Source organism: Ruditapes philippinarum, unplaced genomic scaffold (assembly GCF_026571515.1).
Source record: "Ruditapes philippinarum isolate M1 unplaced genomic scaffold, ASM2657151v2 ctg2928_1_1_1_1, whole genome shotgun sequence".
NCBI classification, from domain to species: Eukaryota; Metazoa; Mollusca; class Bivalvia; order Venerida; family Veneridae; genus Ruditapes; species Ruditapes philippinarum.
This window is the reverse complement of record NW_026857515.1, coordinates 56,168-69,583: the sequence shown is the minus strand read 5'-3', so window position 1 is coordinate 69,583 and position 13,416 is coordinate 56,168. Positions and strand designations below refer to the sequence as shown.

The following is a 13,416-nucleotide window of genomic DNA, read 5'->3' as shown; positions in this document are numbered from 1 at the left end:
TTACTGTTGGCCTTTGATTCAGTTGATTTGTATCGTCTCCCTATAACACATACTGGGTTGCCTTTGAATCACAGACTCAATTACAAATTTTCTGTGTGTTTCTAACCATGGAATCGTTGTTTGCTCATATATTAGAATATATCATACTATGGATAACCACATTATCCGATTGTCACCAAAAGTCATGATCTTTACCGGGGGTTTAATAATCCTTGAATTCCAAATACCAACTATTCCTTGGCGTGAGGCGGGGATACAATTGATGCATAAAGGAATCGATGGCTTCTTCAATGTGTTTTGCGAATAATAATAATAATAATAATAATAATAAAAATAATAATAAAATAATAATAAAAACAAAAATCAAAGATAACAAAACAACTGTATAAATTAACAGTTTATTAATGTATTGTTATGATACGTCCTCCATGACAAAAACTATTTAGTTTATAACAAAAAATTCAGTTGATAAAATTCATGTTGAAATACGTCCTGAATGACAAAACAATTCCGTTTATAAGTCTTATGTTTACATACGTCCTAAATGACAAAAACAAACAAACAAACAAATACCAGATATCATTATCAAACACGTCCTAAATAACAAAAAAAATTAGTTTATGAAACTGGTCCCGAAAACAAGGCAGTTGATAAATCTCATGTATAAATATGCACTGAATGACAAAAACAATTCAGTTTAATAATATAAATCTCATTTTTAAATATAACTTGAAAGGCAATAACGATTTCAGATCATAAAGCTCATGTTGAAATACGCCCAAAATAAAAAAAAAGTAAAGTGCAATTTATAAATCTCATGGTGTGATATATACATCCTTAGACCATACCACAATCTAGATCGGGTTTTAAAAGAACCGAATTTCCATTTCTTTATTTCTTTGGTTTCAGTCCCAATTTATATTTTCCTCCTGACAATAAAATTAATACACCCATTCACAATCACCATTTTGGTTTAAATAATTGATTGAAAGCAACACAGACGCAGACACGTTGGCGGTCTAAATACAAGGATTTTATTATTTATAAATAACAAACAGTATTGTAAAATATAAAAAAAAGTAATGATATATAAAAATGCAATTCAAATCGAAAATCGAAAATCACCAGGATATATTGTTTTTACAAAATTTGAAGTCAGTAAAATTATTGAATCTGAATATATTCTTATACATTTACGAAACGTAACTTTAAAGTGACATCATCATATTATGCTCATTTTTTTCATTGTCATGTTGTGCTAAAGTGACTACATATTTAAAAAAAATGACTATAGTAATGGTGATTGACCAACTCTTGTTAGATAAAATATAAATCTGTCTAAAATATAAAAAAACGACCCCACTCTTGTCATAAATTGAAAGTGACAGGTAAAGTCCACTTAATGTTTACAGAAATTTCCTTTGGCCTCGGAATTATGGCAAAATGTGAACTAATTTTAATTTTACCTGTTCACTGCCTATATAACCATGAATGGTAAATGAAAATAAATATGAAAATAAATATCAAAATGCACATGCTCCTTACGTAAAGATATTAACTACAAATATAACAAAATATTTGTTAACTTGTTTTTTAAGAATCAAAATAAAACTAATTAACACAACATGACATTAACTGCTAGTAATGTCACTCACTTGTGTATGACAAGAATAGTCGTCGAATATATGTACAATTTCTTATAGTCGATGTTTAGTTTACACTAATTTATTTTGCTAAAAGCTATATGCTTATTGGAACACTCTCGAACCAACCAGTGCTAAGCAATTTGTGTAAACTTTCTTGCTCACGGAAACAACAGCTTGCTACTGACGATTGTATGTACTTGTTTACAATTTACTAGTTTTTAGACAAATAGTTCTACATTCTATAAAAGACCGGTGGTGACATTTCAACTGAATTCCCGATTTCAGCTTCACGAATTCACGATTTTAACTTCACGAATTCACGATTTCAACTTCACGAATTCACAATTTCAACTACATGGATTCACGATTTCAACTTGACGGGAATTCACGAAGTTCAGATTGTGAATTCATGAAGCTGAAATCGGGAATTCATGAAGTTGAAACGGCCCTTCCGGTCTTTCGTAACAATCAGCACTTCATTCTTCAAGTGAAAAGCATCTAACATACTCTAAAATCAACATTTATACGTTATAAAACTGATGTTTTCCTTTTCTAAAGAAGGAAGAAAACAAAACACATTTTATTTCTGAAGCATGATGTGCCTATATACACGGCAAATATATCTGTTTTATCAATGAAAACAGTAAAATCGATTCCGTAAATCATATATTACAGTGGGAAATGTAACTATGTCATAACAAGAAAAATATTGTAATAGTTCATCATAAAACCATACGTTTACATTCGTTAAATATGTTACTGTTCTAAACAATTAATATATTTATCAAATTCCTGTCCTGTTTTTTTAATCTTCACCTTAACAAATAACTCCGTGTCACCGAACACAAATGTTGTATCAAATTTCTTGTCTTCGAACGTTTTTCCCTCTGGATGTTCTATAGTCAGTGCACCAAGTTTTGTACACCCATCATCTGTAACATATTCCGGATCACGTTTCGTTGATTTATATATAGGTATATATGTTTGCTGAAGATCAGTTGGAGTAAAGTCATCTTCGAGTATTTCTTTGCCTAATTCGATATTATCGTCTTTGCGAACAAAAATGTGAAATATATTGTCAACCATTTCTCTGTTATTTCTTATTATCTTTTTCGAAGCAGGATGTATATCCTTATTAAACACACTCACAACTTCTATACCGTATGTAGCGGGCATGATTCTGTACCTAATTATATCCGGGATATGACCAAATCGCACGGCTCCTTTTAGGACAGATAAACTTGCTTCATGAGGCCTTATGATTGCATGTGTGTTTCCAAAGGTTGCTCGCATTGCCTCATAAACTATGTCACTTTCACCGAACCCTCCGACTAATAGAATAGTTTTAACATTTTTCATATTTGACTCAGCAAGAATGTCTTTTACATGTGATATTATCTTTCGTACTGGTGGATCAAACCATTCTTTAATTATAGAAGCGTCTACTCTAAGCTTGTCAGGATAAAGTTTCAGTTTATGTTCAAGTCCGAGAGTAGCAATCTTTTCCTCGATTGACATGTCCTCGTTCCGTTTATAAAATTCTAAAAGTCTATATAGGCCTACATTAAACGTTATTTTACGACTGACGTCTGGTCGCATGAGTCTTTTCTTTGACTCGAAATCTCGAAGTAAATTAAAGTAGGCCTCCATTTCCTCTTCTTTAAATTTTTCCATGGTAGACTTGCCAAATAAGTTAGTAAGCCATTGCAAGAAGTTATCGTCAACTTGAGTTCCACCAAACGATCCTCCACTAGGCTTGTGTATCTCTTTTAATGAACCATCAATTTGCTTTTCATGTACAGATATATCTCCAGTGCCACCTAAAATAAAGAAAAACGGAATCCCTAAAGAAGTCCAGAACGGTTTGATTGAACCTGTTCATGGACGGTAGTTGAAATTGCAAGCTACCGCCCATGACCCCTTGCACTGACTTAAGCAGTAGTCAACATTTTAAAAATGAAAGACAGAAAAAGCCGGGTTGCGTGTATATCAAATATCATAATGCTGTGATGTTACGAAAAATATATACCACTGACCATTAAAGTCGAAAATTTAACTAAGTGGGTAAACAGGAAGTGGATGAGCAACAGACCTGAACTCGAATCCCATGGTATGGGACCACATGTCAATGCTGTATGTCAAACATCAAGAGGCTGTGATAAGTAGTTGCTGAGGAAACTGTTACGACCCCCCGCCAGCCACCCACCGGCCGCCCGACATTCACAACACTATAAACCGGGTTTGCTGGTGGCCAACATGAAAATGGTTAATTTTCAATATAAAAATATCTGCATATGTGATCATACAGCGGATATCAGGAAATACTGAGTTTATTGAAAAGCAGAATGTAATAATATTGTGCAAGCCTCTAACACATTAATTACAGTAACGAACCATACGAATATAATATTCTATTTATTACATACGCCAAATAAAAACATGCGTTAACGCTACGTTTATATTACGTATATGACGCCACGTGAAAGTGCTCGTATATCCGTACAAAAACGTTTTTACGGAGTCGGAAAAGCGGCAGGAGTATCTGATTCATGTAAATTACGTATTTTATATCTTATGATGCCATTGTATCAACTACACATAACATTTCCACATCATAGCGACAAAACGCCACTATTAAATGTAAATTGTATAGAACCTGATATATCCATTTTTAATGTTAAACATATAAATCTGAATTTTAAAATATTTCCAAAAAATGTAAAATTTGTCCCAATGTGTCATACCTCCAAGGTCAATCACCATATACTGTGTCCCTGCTTTAGATAACATAGTCCTTGCCTCATCTGTTGCAATTTGACACCAAATAGAAGCGGCCTCAGGCTCTAACGCTAGTTTCAGATTGGAACTTTTTATGCCAGCCTAACGTTCAAGTATAACAGGAAATTAATATTATAAGTACAAGAAAATGTAAGTGAAAAGAATAAATGACAAGAAATATTATTTAAAATAACTATGTTTTGTAATCATTAATATTTTTTCACGTTTGATACAGTTGTTTTATCGGTTACGACACGTTTGACGAGAGAAAACCAATAGGCCGTGCAATTTCTTTAGAACTTTATTTTAAAATTGCAAATCAATTACCTCAACCGCTGCTTCACGCATGAATTGTTTGGCGTTTTCTTTCCATATAGCAGGCACTGTCAATATATACTTGATATCACTCTCTTTGACCCATGGCTCTTCTTTTTCTAGGCGTTTCAACAGATGGTTTCTAAGGAAGCGAATTGACATGGCAAAGATCGTCATGGCAGGCATTGACACACCATTTATGTCTTTTACAGTCGTCTTTCGTGATAAGTCCTTTAAAAGTTTGTATAACAAGACATGACACTTGTTTATTTTGCACAGAATTTGATAACCATGCAACATTATACTGTATCCCAACATAGCATGTACTACCAAAAACTTAGAGCTCTGAGGTTGTTTTATTTACACTATATTATTTCAGTATAATACATGTATTTCATAAAAGAAAGAAAAAAATAAAAAAATAAACAACAACAAAAATAAGCAAACAAACAGGCAAAAAAGCAAACCTAATTTTAAGGAAAGAACTGCAGCAATTTTAGACCATGTAAGCATGCTTATCACCTGGATAACTTCCACACAAACTACTAAACTCTATCAACTTACTATTTGCCAAAAAGCAACAGAGCAACAGAAGGTAAAGATACTTCAGGTAATTTGCGAATGACTTACCTTTTGGAAACTATAACTGGACTCCAAAACTAAAAAGCTTTTGAGAAATTAAGATAAAGCATTTCTGTCGTATATTGGGCCTTTAAGAAGATATTTGATGTTCAAGAAACATATGTTCTAGTATAAATACATCTATATAATTTTATAACCAAACGAAGAATGTATGCAAGTGGTGTTTACATGCGTACGTCACATTTCAGTTCTTAAGGTAATGCTAATATCTTTCCTTGGGCACATTTAGTGTGATATTATGAGATTCTTATACATTGTTGAGTACAATACTGATTCAATTAGATAAATATACAACTGTCAGACTTATATTGGACGACGGTATAGTTTTGCAGCTGTGTTCGAGTCCAATAGACGTTTTGACAGAATTTAGTTACTTCAATTACAAAAAGGATTTGATATGGATTTTGGACTCTCAAAACTGAAAACTATGGTATGGATTTTATTTGAACATTTTGGACCATGAAAATGAAATTTCTCAAAACGAGTTGTTTGTGGTGTGATATGGATTTGATATGGACTGTTTAAACACTGCATGAAAACGAGGCTAAATTGATAAGACTTGATCGAATAATTATTTCTATTGGAACATCACGTGATGCAAAAGCTGAAAGTGCATTGGTTATACATGTATTTAATAAAATGTGAAATAATATAAATTATATGTCAGCCATATTTACCTTCTTATTGTGAAGAATCATCTTGAATCTTCTAAAAAGAAGCCAGCCCTTATGTTTCTCTTCCTCGGTCAGACCTAGATATTTATCTTCAGCCTCGAATCCAAATGAATCGAACTCTTTACTAGGAGTGAGAAGCACACTAGTTGCTGTCTTGCTTGGCACAGGATATCCATAAGTCCAATCTTGACTTGCTCGAATATCCGTTGGTTTATCGCCCCGGAAAGAAAATGCATAGCCACTGTATGTTGTCCCAAAATCAAACGCAGCCACAAGCAAGGAAGTTTCTACATCTTAAATAAAATATTTTATTTTATAGCCGTATTATGTAAAGGTACACAAAAGACATATAATAACTCATATATGCTTTTCAAAATATTGACTATTAATTGGACAAGTCAGCGATTAGTTTAGAAAAGGCATGTGCAAAGTAGAGAAAATATAAGTTGGACGATTGATTATAGATACATTTAAGGTATTGGTAAGGAACAGAATATTTGTAGGAATATATGTAGCGCAATGATAATTCAAACCATTTTAATTCGAATTAAGATTTAAACATTTCACAAAAATTATTTTTAATTCTAAATATACCTCTTCATTATCATTTTGCTTTTTTTGTTTCAAGCTCACCGGCTGATCTATGTGAGAGTTTAAAAATTTATTTGTCATTCTTCAACGTCTGTTAGATTTTTGCAAATGCATATGATTAACTTGGTTTAAAGGTCAATAATTAATCTGATACACGGTCTGATTTTCTGATCTTTTATCAAAACAATAAAATCAAACAACTGTTAAAGATTATATTTAAATAGAACTAATCGATACACTTTAAGGTTTAACAGACAGTAATGAAAGTATACAGGTATATGAATTTTTATACGTTGGTCAGTACGGCATATGGTATACAATGAATAAGTCATTATGGTTTAAATAAGAATTATGCTCTTTTTACGAGATATAACACGTTATTTAAAGCCTGTATACACTGTAAATATTTTATTTATTTTAATACTTGCTGTCGATTTTAATTGTAACAAGATACATGCTACGGTTTAACGAACATGATAAAGTACTAGCTATATATACATGTATTTATGTTCAACGAAGCAGATCGTCCTTGTTTAAATTGTACAAATGGTTTAAATATTTGATATCAACAATATCCTAGAGATTATTGTATGCTTAATAGAATAAGCAAATGTTGTACCTACATTAAATTTAAAAAGCATGGTCATTAAATCTGAAATTTAGACTTCAAATATCAGAATAATACAGATATTATATACACAGCATATAAATAGTTCAAAAGAATAAAAGAATTTTTAACAATACTAATTAAAATAGATTTTACGTTGTTGTTAAAATTTTGAAGCTTTTAATTTCTCAGTTGACAACGATGTATATCAAAATAGTTGTCAATAAAACGATTATACATACCGCTCGGACAGTCGCCATCTTTATTACAGAACTCATCTCGACCTTGAACAATTGTAACATGAAGTAATATCACGAAAACAAAAATGATTGAGCATTCCATTTTCACGAAAACCTGCCCAAAATATAAAGTGCTCGCGCATATACAGAAATTTCCGGTTCTTTAAATTATGACACAATATTTATTTCAGATAATCCATTACCGTTGTATTTAACAATGTAACAATCATATGAAAAGAAGTGAAGTCAGTATCGAATTTTCTACTTTCGTTTAAACATTAAAGATTAAAACCGAATGTAGAACACAACTATTTTCTACTTTCTGTTCTAAAACGAAAGTAGGAAAACCCCATTTATTTTCGATGAATTTTGACTGATCTTGTTAAATTGCGTTGTTTATGAACAATTTCTATAGGAAAACATTTATAAGTGATATTTTTTATTCTTTTTTTTAATGCTCTATGCGCAATCATTTAGTTTTGTCAAATTTTCTACCTTGGATTTAAAATGGACTGCTCAATCATTATTGCTTCGGTGATCGTATTACATCTAATAGTCGCCGAAGGCCGAGATGAGTTCAGTAATAATGATGTCAATTGTTCGAGTGGTATGTATAACTGTTTATTGACAACCTATTTGATTTTCACTATCTCCAACAAAAGATTAAAAGCTTTGTAGTTCTAACTATCGCTACTCCATATCTATTAAAATACCATTAAAACTAAAGTCATCTGAATGATTTCATTCCTTTTTTTGCAAACTACAATACTGTATGATCCTTTATAATCATATATTTCAAAATTTCTTTTTTTAATCTTAAATGTTTAGATTTAAGATTTGATGCAATTGTGAGTCACCAGACGTCAATGCTATTCATACCCAAACTATCAAATATTAAAAGAAAGATATACACCGACTACAGACCATCTGAATTGCGTTTTTACACAAATTTATTGTAAAAAAAGTGACAGATAAAATATGTATACTGGCATATGACGACTATATCAAAAGCAACCACAGTACTCTAAAGGCATATTATGCCTCAAAAATAAATAAATGTTCACTTCTTTAGAAAGGTCAATCATGAAGTTCATAATTTTAGAGAATGTTAGATGCTTGCTACAGGAAAAAAACCCAATAAATATGTGAAATAATTTGTTATTTAGTAGCAAAAAATAAACATGTATATTATAAATAAGTAGTATTTATACTACTGTATACCCATTCAGTACTAACCCAATTACAAAATTTTAGGCAAAATAAACGTTTTACACAACTTCATTCAATCGAAATTATCATTACTTTAAGGGTGGGTGTGGCACACAACATGTATATAGCATATTACACAATCGTATACAAGTTTTTTTTAATGGAATCACAAAATTTAAACACTGTTAAGAAAACGGTTATAAGCAATATTTATTTTAGATGAAGACACGCCTTTGATAGTTGCCGCGTTTGAATTTGGGACAGCATACAGTGGCTATGCATTTTCTGTCCGGGGCGATAAACCAACAGATATTCGAGCAAGTCAAGATTGGACTTATGGACATCGTGTGCCAAGCAAGACAGCAACTAGTGTGCTTCTCAATCCTAGTAAAGAGTTCGATTCATTTGGGTTCGAGGCTGAAGATAAATATTTAGGTCTGACCGAGAAGGAAAAACATCACGGCTGGCTTCTTTTTAGAAGATTCAGGATTATTCTTCACAATAAGAAGGTATAAATATGGCTGACATATAATTTATAATATAATAGAATAGGTAGCTATGTAGGTTTTATTCATACCTTAGCGTAACCTTAAGAATGGAAATGTGTATGTATATAAACACCAATCGTTTACACCCTTGGCATAGGTTCTTATTATATATGATACTAAAACTTGTATGTTAACTATTGCATGGACTGCTGAAGATAAAAAAAATAAACCTCGAAATACAGATAAGCGTTGGGTTTTCAAATTCGTTGTTCGGTTGTAGCAGGCTGCTCATCTTTACAGCTTCACCATGTTACAATTGGGGCCTAACGATGGACCGTGATGGAACAGAGCCCCGAGTCCAATGTCATATTGTTCTTTGTAACTATTAGAAATTCGAGGACAATTTTCAATAAAGCGGGGGAATATGTCACGTCTCAGAACCGTTCTCTATTTAGGTGAGGCCGGGTAGCTCAGACGGTAAAGTCGCAGAACTGTATTCTGAGGATCCCGGTCAGGCTGCACATATTTCTCACCATGTGACATTTTCATTTTTGAATAGTACACAGACAGAAAATATTCGAGAAAATGCAGATCTTCTAGTATATAACATTAAATGTTTTTGTTAGAGATAAGAAGTTAAAACAGTCACATACCATTTTTTGAAGTTATCCAATTCTGTGCAAAATTAAAAATTGTCATGTTTCGTTGTACAAATTTAGTTCAAGTATTTTTTCGTTCTACATAATTTTAAGGATTTAACAAGAAATACGAGTATAGAAGACATAAATGGTGTGTCAATGCCTGCCAGGACGATCTTTGCCATGTCAATTCGCTACCTTAGAAACCATCTGTTGAAACGCCTGGAAAAAGAAGAGCCATGGGTCAAAGAGAGTGATATAAAGTATATATTGACAGTGCCTGCTATATGGAAAGAAAACGCCAAACAATTCATGCGTGAAGCAGCGGTTGAGGTGATGAAACATTTTTATATTTTAGATAAGAAGCTAGTATATATAACACATGGGTTTGTGGGTAACAGTAAAAATATCATCCCGAGGAAAATACTGTTACCCAGGGCGTAGCCTCGGGTAACAGTATTTTGACGAGGGATGATATTTTTACTGTTACTCACAAACCCATGTGTTATTTATTTTATTACCCCGAATAAAAATACTGTGGTGATCTGAAATTGTCAACTAAATCTAACTGTAACAAAAATAAACCAAGAGTAACAATAACTAAACTGTCCTTACCTTTTAAGTTTTAAGTGTACATTAGGCCTACTTGAGAAGTTTTCTTTTTCTTTTATTCTTTAAGCAAGTGGTGATATCTACAAATCATAAACATACAATAAGCTAGGTTTTATTTAGAAAACAAAACACTAACCCATTTACACGGTTATGATCTGTGAAATCTGATCCTTCTGTTTCCAGAATATTCTTAGCATGGTTTTGACAAATTAACGATGATATCCTATGTCTGTCCACCATATCTGTAACGTGTCACTGATTATAATTGTTGAATAATATGTTCCAGTTTGACACATAATTATTTACATTGCAATTACTTCCGTTGAAACCGTTTGACTATTCAACAAAATGATAGTTTATACGCGAAAACAAACCAGGGTGCGAACAACTCAATTTTATGAGTGTCATAGTTACTCCTGAGAAGAAATTTATGTCCTAACGGGGTTTAACGTCGAAAATAAGAATGAATCGAGAAAAAAATGGCGGCCATTTTATTTCATTTTATTTAGAAAATAGACCACGTGACCAGATTTTATACTGTTAAAAAATACTGTTACCTATGTAACAGTACAAAATTCTTAGTCACGTGGTACACTTGCATTAACAGTAAAAATAACACCCAGAGGCCTATGGGAAATTAGCATTACGAAAAAAGTGAGGGGTAATAATTTTGATATCATATAAATTACATGAGTTTTTCTTCCGGCTGATGTTCTGTTACTATGTACATAAGCATCAAATATATGAAAAAAATTGATAATAAAACATAATTACAAGACATTATTATAAACAGATGTCTAGTCACTAGATATTATTCATGAGCACAATACAATACAATACATTTTATTTAATTTTTATTTGTCCAATTTTTGTACTATGAACGAAGTTTTTTTTATAATTGAACGTTAGGCTGGAATAAAGACTTCCAATCTGATACTAGCATTAGAGCCTGAGGCCGCTTCTATTTGGTGTCAAATTGCAACAGATGAGGCAAGGACTATGTTATCTAAAGCAGGGACACAGTATATGGTGATTGATCTTGGAGGTATGAAAGCATAGATATTTCAGATTAATACTGTTTATACAGTTAACGTTAAAAGCTTGTTAGCGAAAACATGCTGTATTCAGTGACTTTTACGAAAAAAAAAACATCATAAGTATTAGAAAGTTAAGATTAATTCAGTGTCAATTTAAGATAATCTAGTTTCGACGATTTAAAGATGACACTCTTCATACAATTTCTTTTTTTTTTTTTTGAGATAAAAGATATATCAGGATCCAAACAAGACGTGTGTTCTTTGAATGGTTGCTCGTTACAAAAAGAAGTATATGTTGAAAAATGCATATTTGAATTAAATTACAGAAATGGGCGATTTTCTTCTTGAGACAATTTGAAAGGGTCGTGATTTTGAGATTTTGATAAGCGTATTGAAGAAACGATTTTTGATTTTGATTTTATATTAAAAACCGAATTCCATTACAAAATTCAAAAAATACTTTATGTTATTAAATACATTTTAGAAGAGAACTGCAGCAACGGCAGTCGTGTTTTTCATATATATGCATTTATAACAGTATGAAAGCAACGACTGCTATTAATTTAGAGAATTTAAGAATTTAAAAAAAATGATGTTATATTATATCAAATAAAGTTTCAAGAAGTTTATGTGGCAAGTTACCAGATATAATGTAAATGTAAGTATATACTATGTCTTTTTAGGAAGTTTTGTAGATATATCTGTACATGAAAAGCAAATTGATGGATCAGTAAAAGAGATACATAAGCCTAGTGGAGGATCGTTTGGTGGAACTCAAATTGACGACAACTTCTTGCAATGGCTTACAAAATTATTTGGCAAATCTACCATGGAAAATTTTAAAAGTGAGAACATGTTAACTTATATAAATTTGCTTCGTGATATCGAGATAAAGAAAAAACTCATGCGACCAGACAATAAAAGCATTGCGTTTTATTTTGGTAATAGGCTTTTACAATTATATAAAGAAAACGAGGATATACCAATCGAGGAGAAGGCTGCTGCTCTTGGACTTGAGCATAAATTAAAACTTTATTCAGACAAGCTTACAGTAGACGCTTCTGTTATCAAGGAGTGGTTTGATTCGCCAATACGAAAGATGATATCACATGTAAAAGATATTCTTGCTGAGCCAAATATGAAAAATGTAAAAATTATTCTGTTAGTTGGAGGGCTTAGTGAAAGTGACATAGTTTATGAAACAATGCGTGAAAACTTTCAAAAACCCTTCACAATCATAAGGCCACCTGAGGCAAGTTTAGCTATTCTTAAAGGAGCGGTAAGTATTGGTCACCCACCGGCTACAATAGGTTGCAGAATAATCACTTACAAACGCGGATTGATGAACGATTTTGATAAGAGTATAAATCATTTCTTTTTATCATTTTACCTATTTTTATTTTATTTTATTTTGAAGTTTATATTTATTTTTTGTCTTCATATATTTTATTTTCGTCGTCATTAGGTAAATATAGGTCGAGGGAGGCAGACAGTGTTTGTATCATTCAATACATTTTTACGAAGGATGCTCAAAAATAAACTTGATAGATGATGGATTCATTCACAATATGTCCAATGCATTGACTTAGAAATACATACATAGGACATTAATCGGAATCTGTCCGCTACACGATTAAAAACCTCAACAAACAATAAAACAAAACAAAGAAGTGACCTCCCTTGCCCTAAAAAGTTGGTTACAGTGAGCTCCCCTGAAAACATTGTAAATGACGTAACGGTTCAAAAGGGAGGTTATTCTTACACTAAAAAAGAGTCACTTAAAGTTACCTCCCTGAAAACATTGCAAATGGCGTAAGGTTTGAAAGGAGGTAACATTTTCGCTAAAAATGTGTTGATTAGAGTAATCACCCCTTATAACATTGCAAATGGCATAAGAGTTCAAAGGGAGGTCACTGTTACGCTCAAAATAAGAGTCGATT

At 32.0% G+C, this 13,416-nt stretch overlaps 2 protein-coding genes across 2 annotated transcripts; one reads left to right on the top strand and one right to left on the bottom strand.

The window, feature by feature from the left end:
• Positions 1 to 384: 384 nt before the first annotated feature.
• On the bottom strand, positions 385 to 7,781 carry LOC132750025 (heat shock 70 kDa protein 12B-like). The gene is made up of 5 exons (XM_060739967.1): positions 7,496 to 7,781; positions 6,059 to 6,348; positions 4,752 to 4,970; positions 4,391 to 4,526; positions 385 to 3,466 (listed from the first exon to the last, which is right to left on the bottom strand). The coding sequence occupies exons 1-5, from the start codon at positions 7,593 to 7,595 to the stop codon at positions 2,403 to 2,405; spliced, it is 1,809 nt and encodes a 602-aa protein (XP_060595950.1). The 5' UTR covers positions 7,596 to 7,781; the 3' UTR covers positions 385 to 2,402.
• A 67-nt stretch (positions 7,782 to 7,848) lies between these two features.
• On the top strand, positions 7,849 to 12,961 carry LOC132750027 (heat shock 70 kDa protein 12B-like). Its single transcript, XM_060739969.1, has 5 exons — positions 7,849 to 8,099; positions 8,921 to 9,210; positions 9,942 to 10,160; positions 11,349 to 11,484; positions 12,160 to 12,961. The coding sequence occupies exons 1-5, from the start codon at positions 8,000 to 8,002 to the stop codon at positions 12,939 to 12,941; spliced, it is 1,527 nt and encodes a 508-aa protein (XP_060595952.1). The 5' UTR covers positions 7,849 to 7,999; the 3' UTR covers positions 12,942 to 12,961.
• The last annotated feature ends 455 nt before the right edge of the window (positions 12,962 to 13,416 follow it).

What these genes read in the sequence shown, in the direction of transcription:
- LOC132750025 (XM_060739967.1), bottom strand. Translation starts at nt 7,595, where the DNA reads ATGGAATGCTCAATCATTTTTGTTTTCGTGATATTACTTCATGTTACA. An exon ending in TGCGTGAAGCAGCGGTTGAG is followed by an intron (nt 4,527 to 4,751) that starts GTAATTGATTTG and finishes CTTGAACGTTAG; the next exon opens with GCTGGCATAAAAAGTTCCAA. An exon ending in TATGGTGATTGACCTTGGAG is followed by an intron (nt 3,467 to 4,390) that starts GTATGACACATT and finishes TCTTTATTTTAG; the next exon opens with GTGGCACTGGAGATATATCT.
- LOC132750027 (XM_060739969.1), top strand. Translation starts at nt 8,000, where the DNA reads ATGGACTGCTCAATCATTATTGCTTCGGTGATCGTATTACATCTAATA. An exon ending in TGCGTGAAGCAGCGGTTGAG is followed by an intron (nt 10,161 to 11,348) that starts GTGATGAAACAT and finishes ATTGAACGTTAG; the next exon opens with GCTGGAATAAAGACTTCCAA. An exon ending in TATGGTGATTGATCTTGGAG is followed by an intron (nt 11,485 to 12,159) that starts GTATGAAAGCAT and finishes ATGTCTTTTTAG; the next exon opens with GAAGTTTTGTAGATATATCT.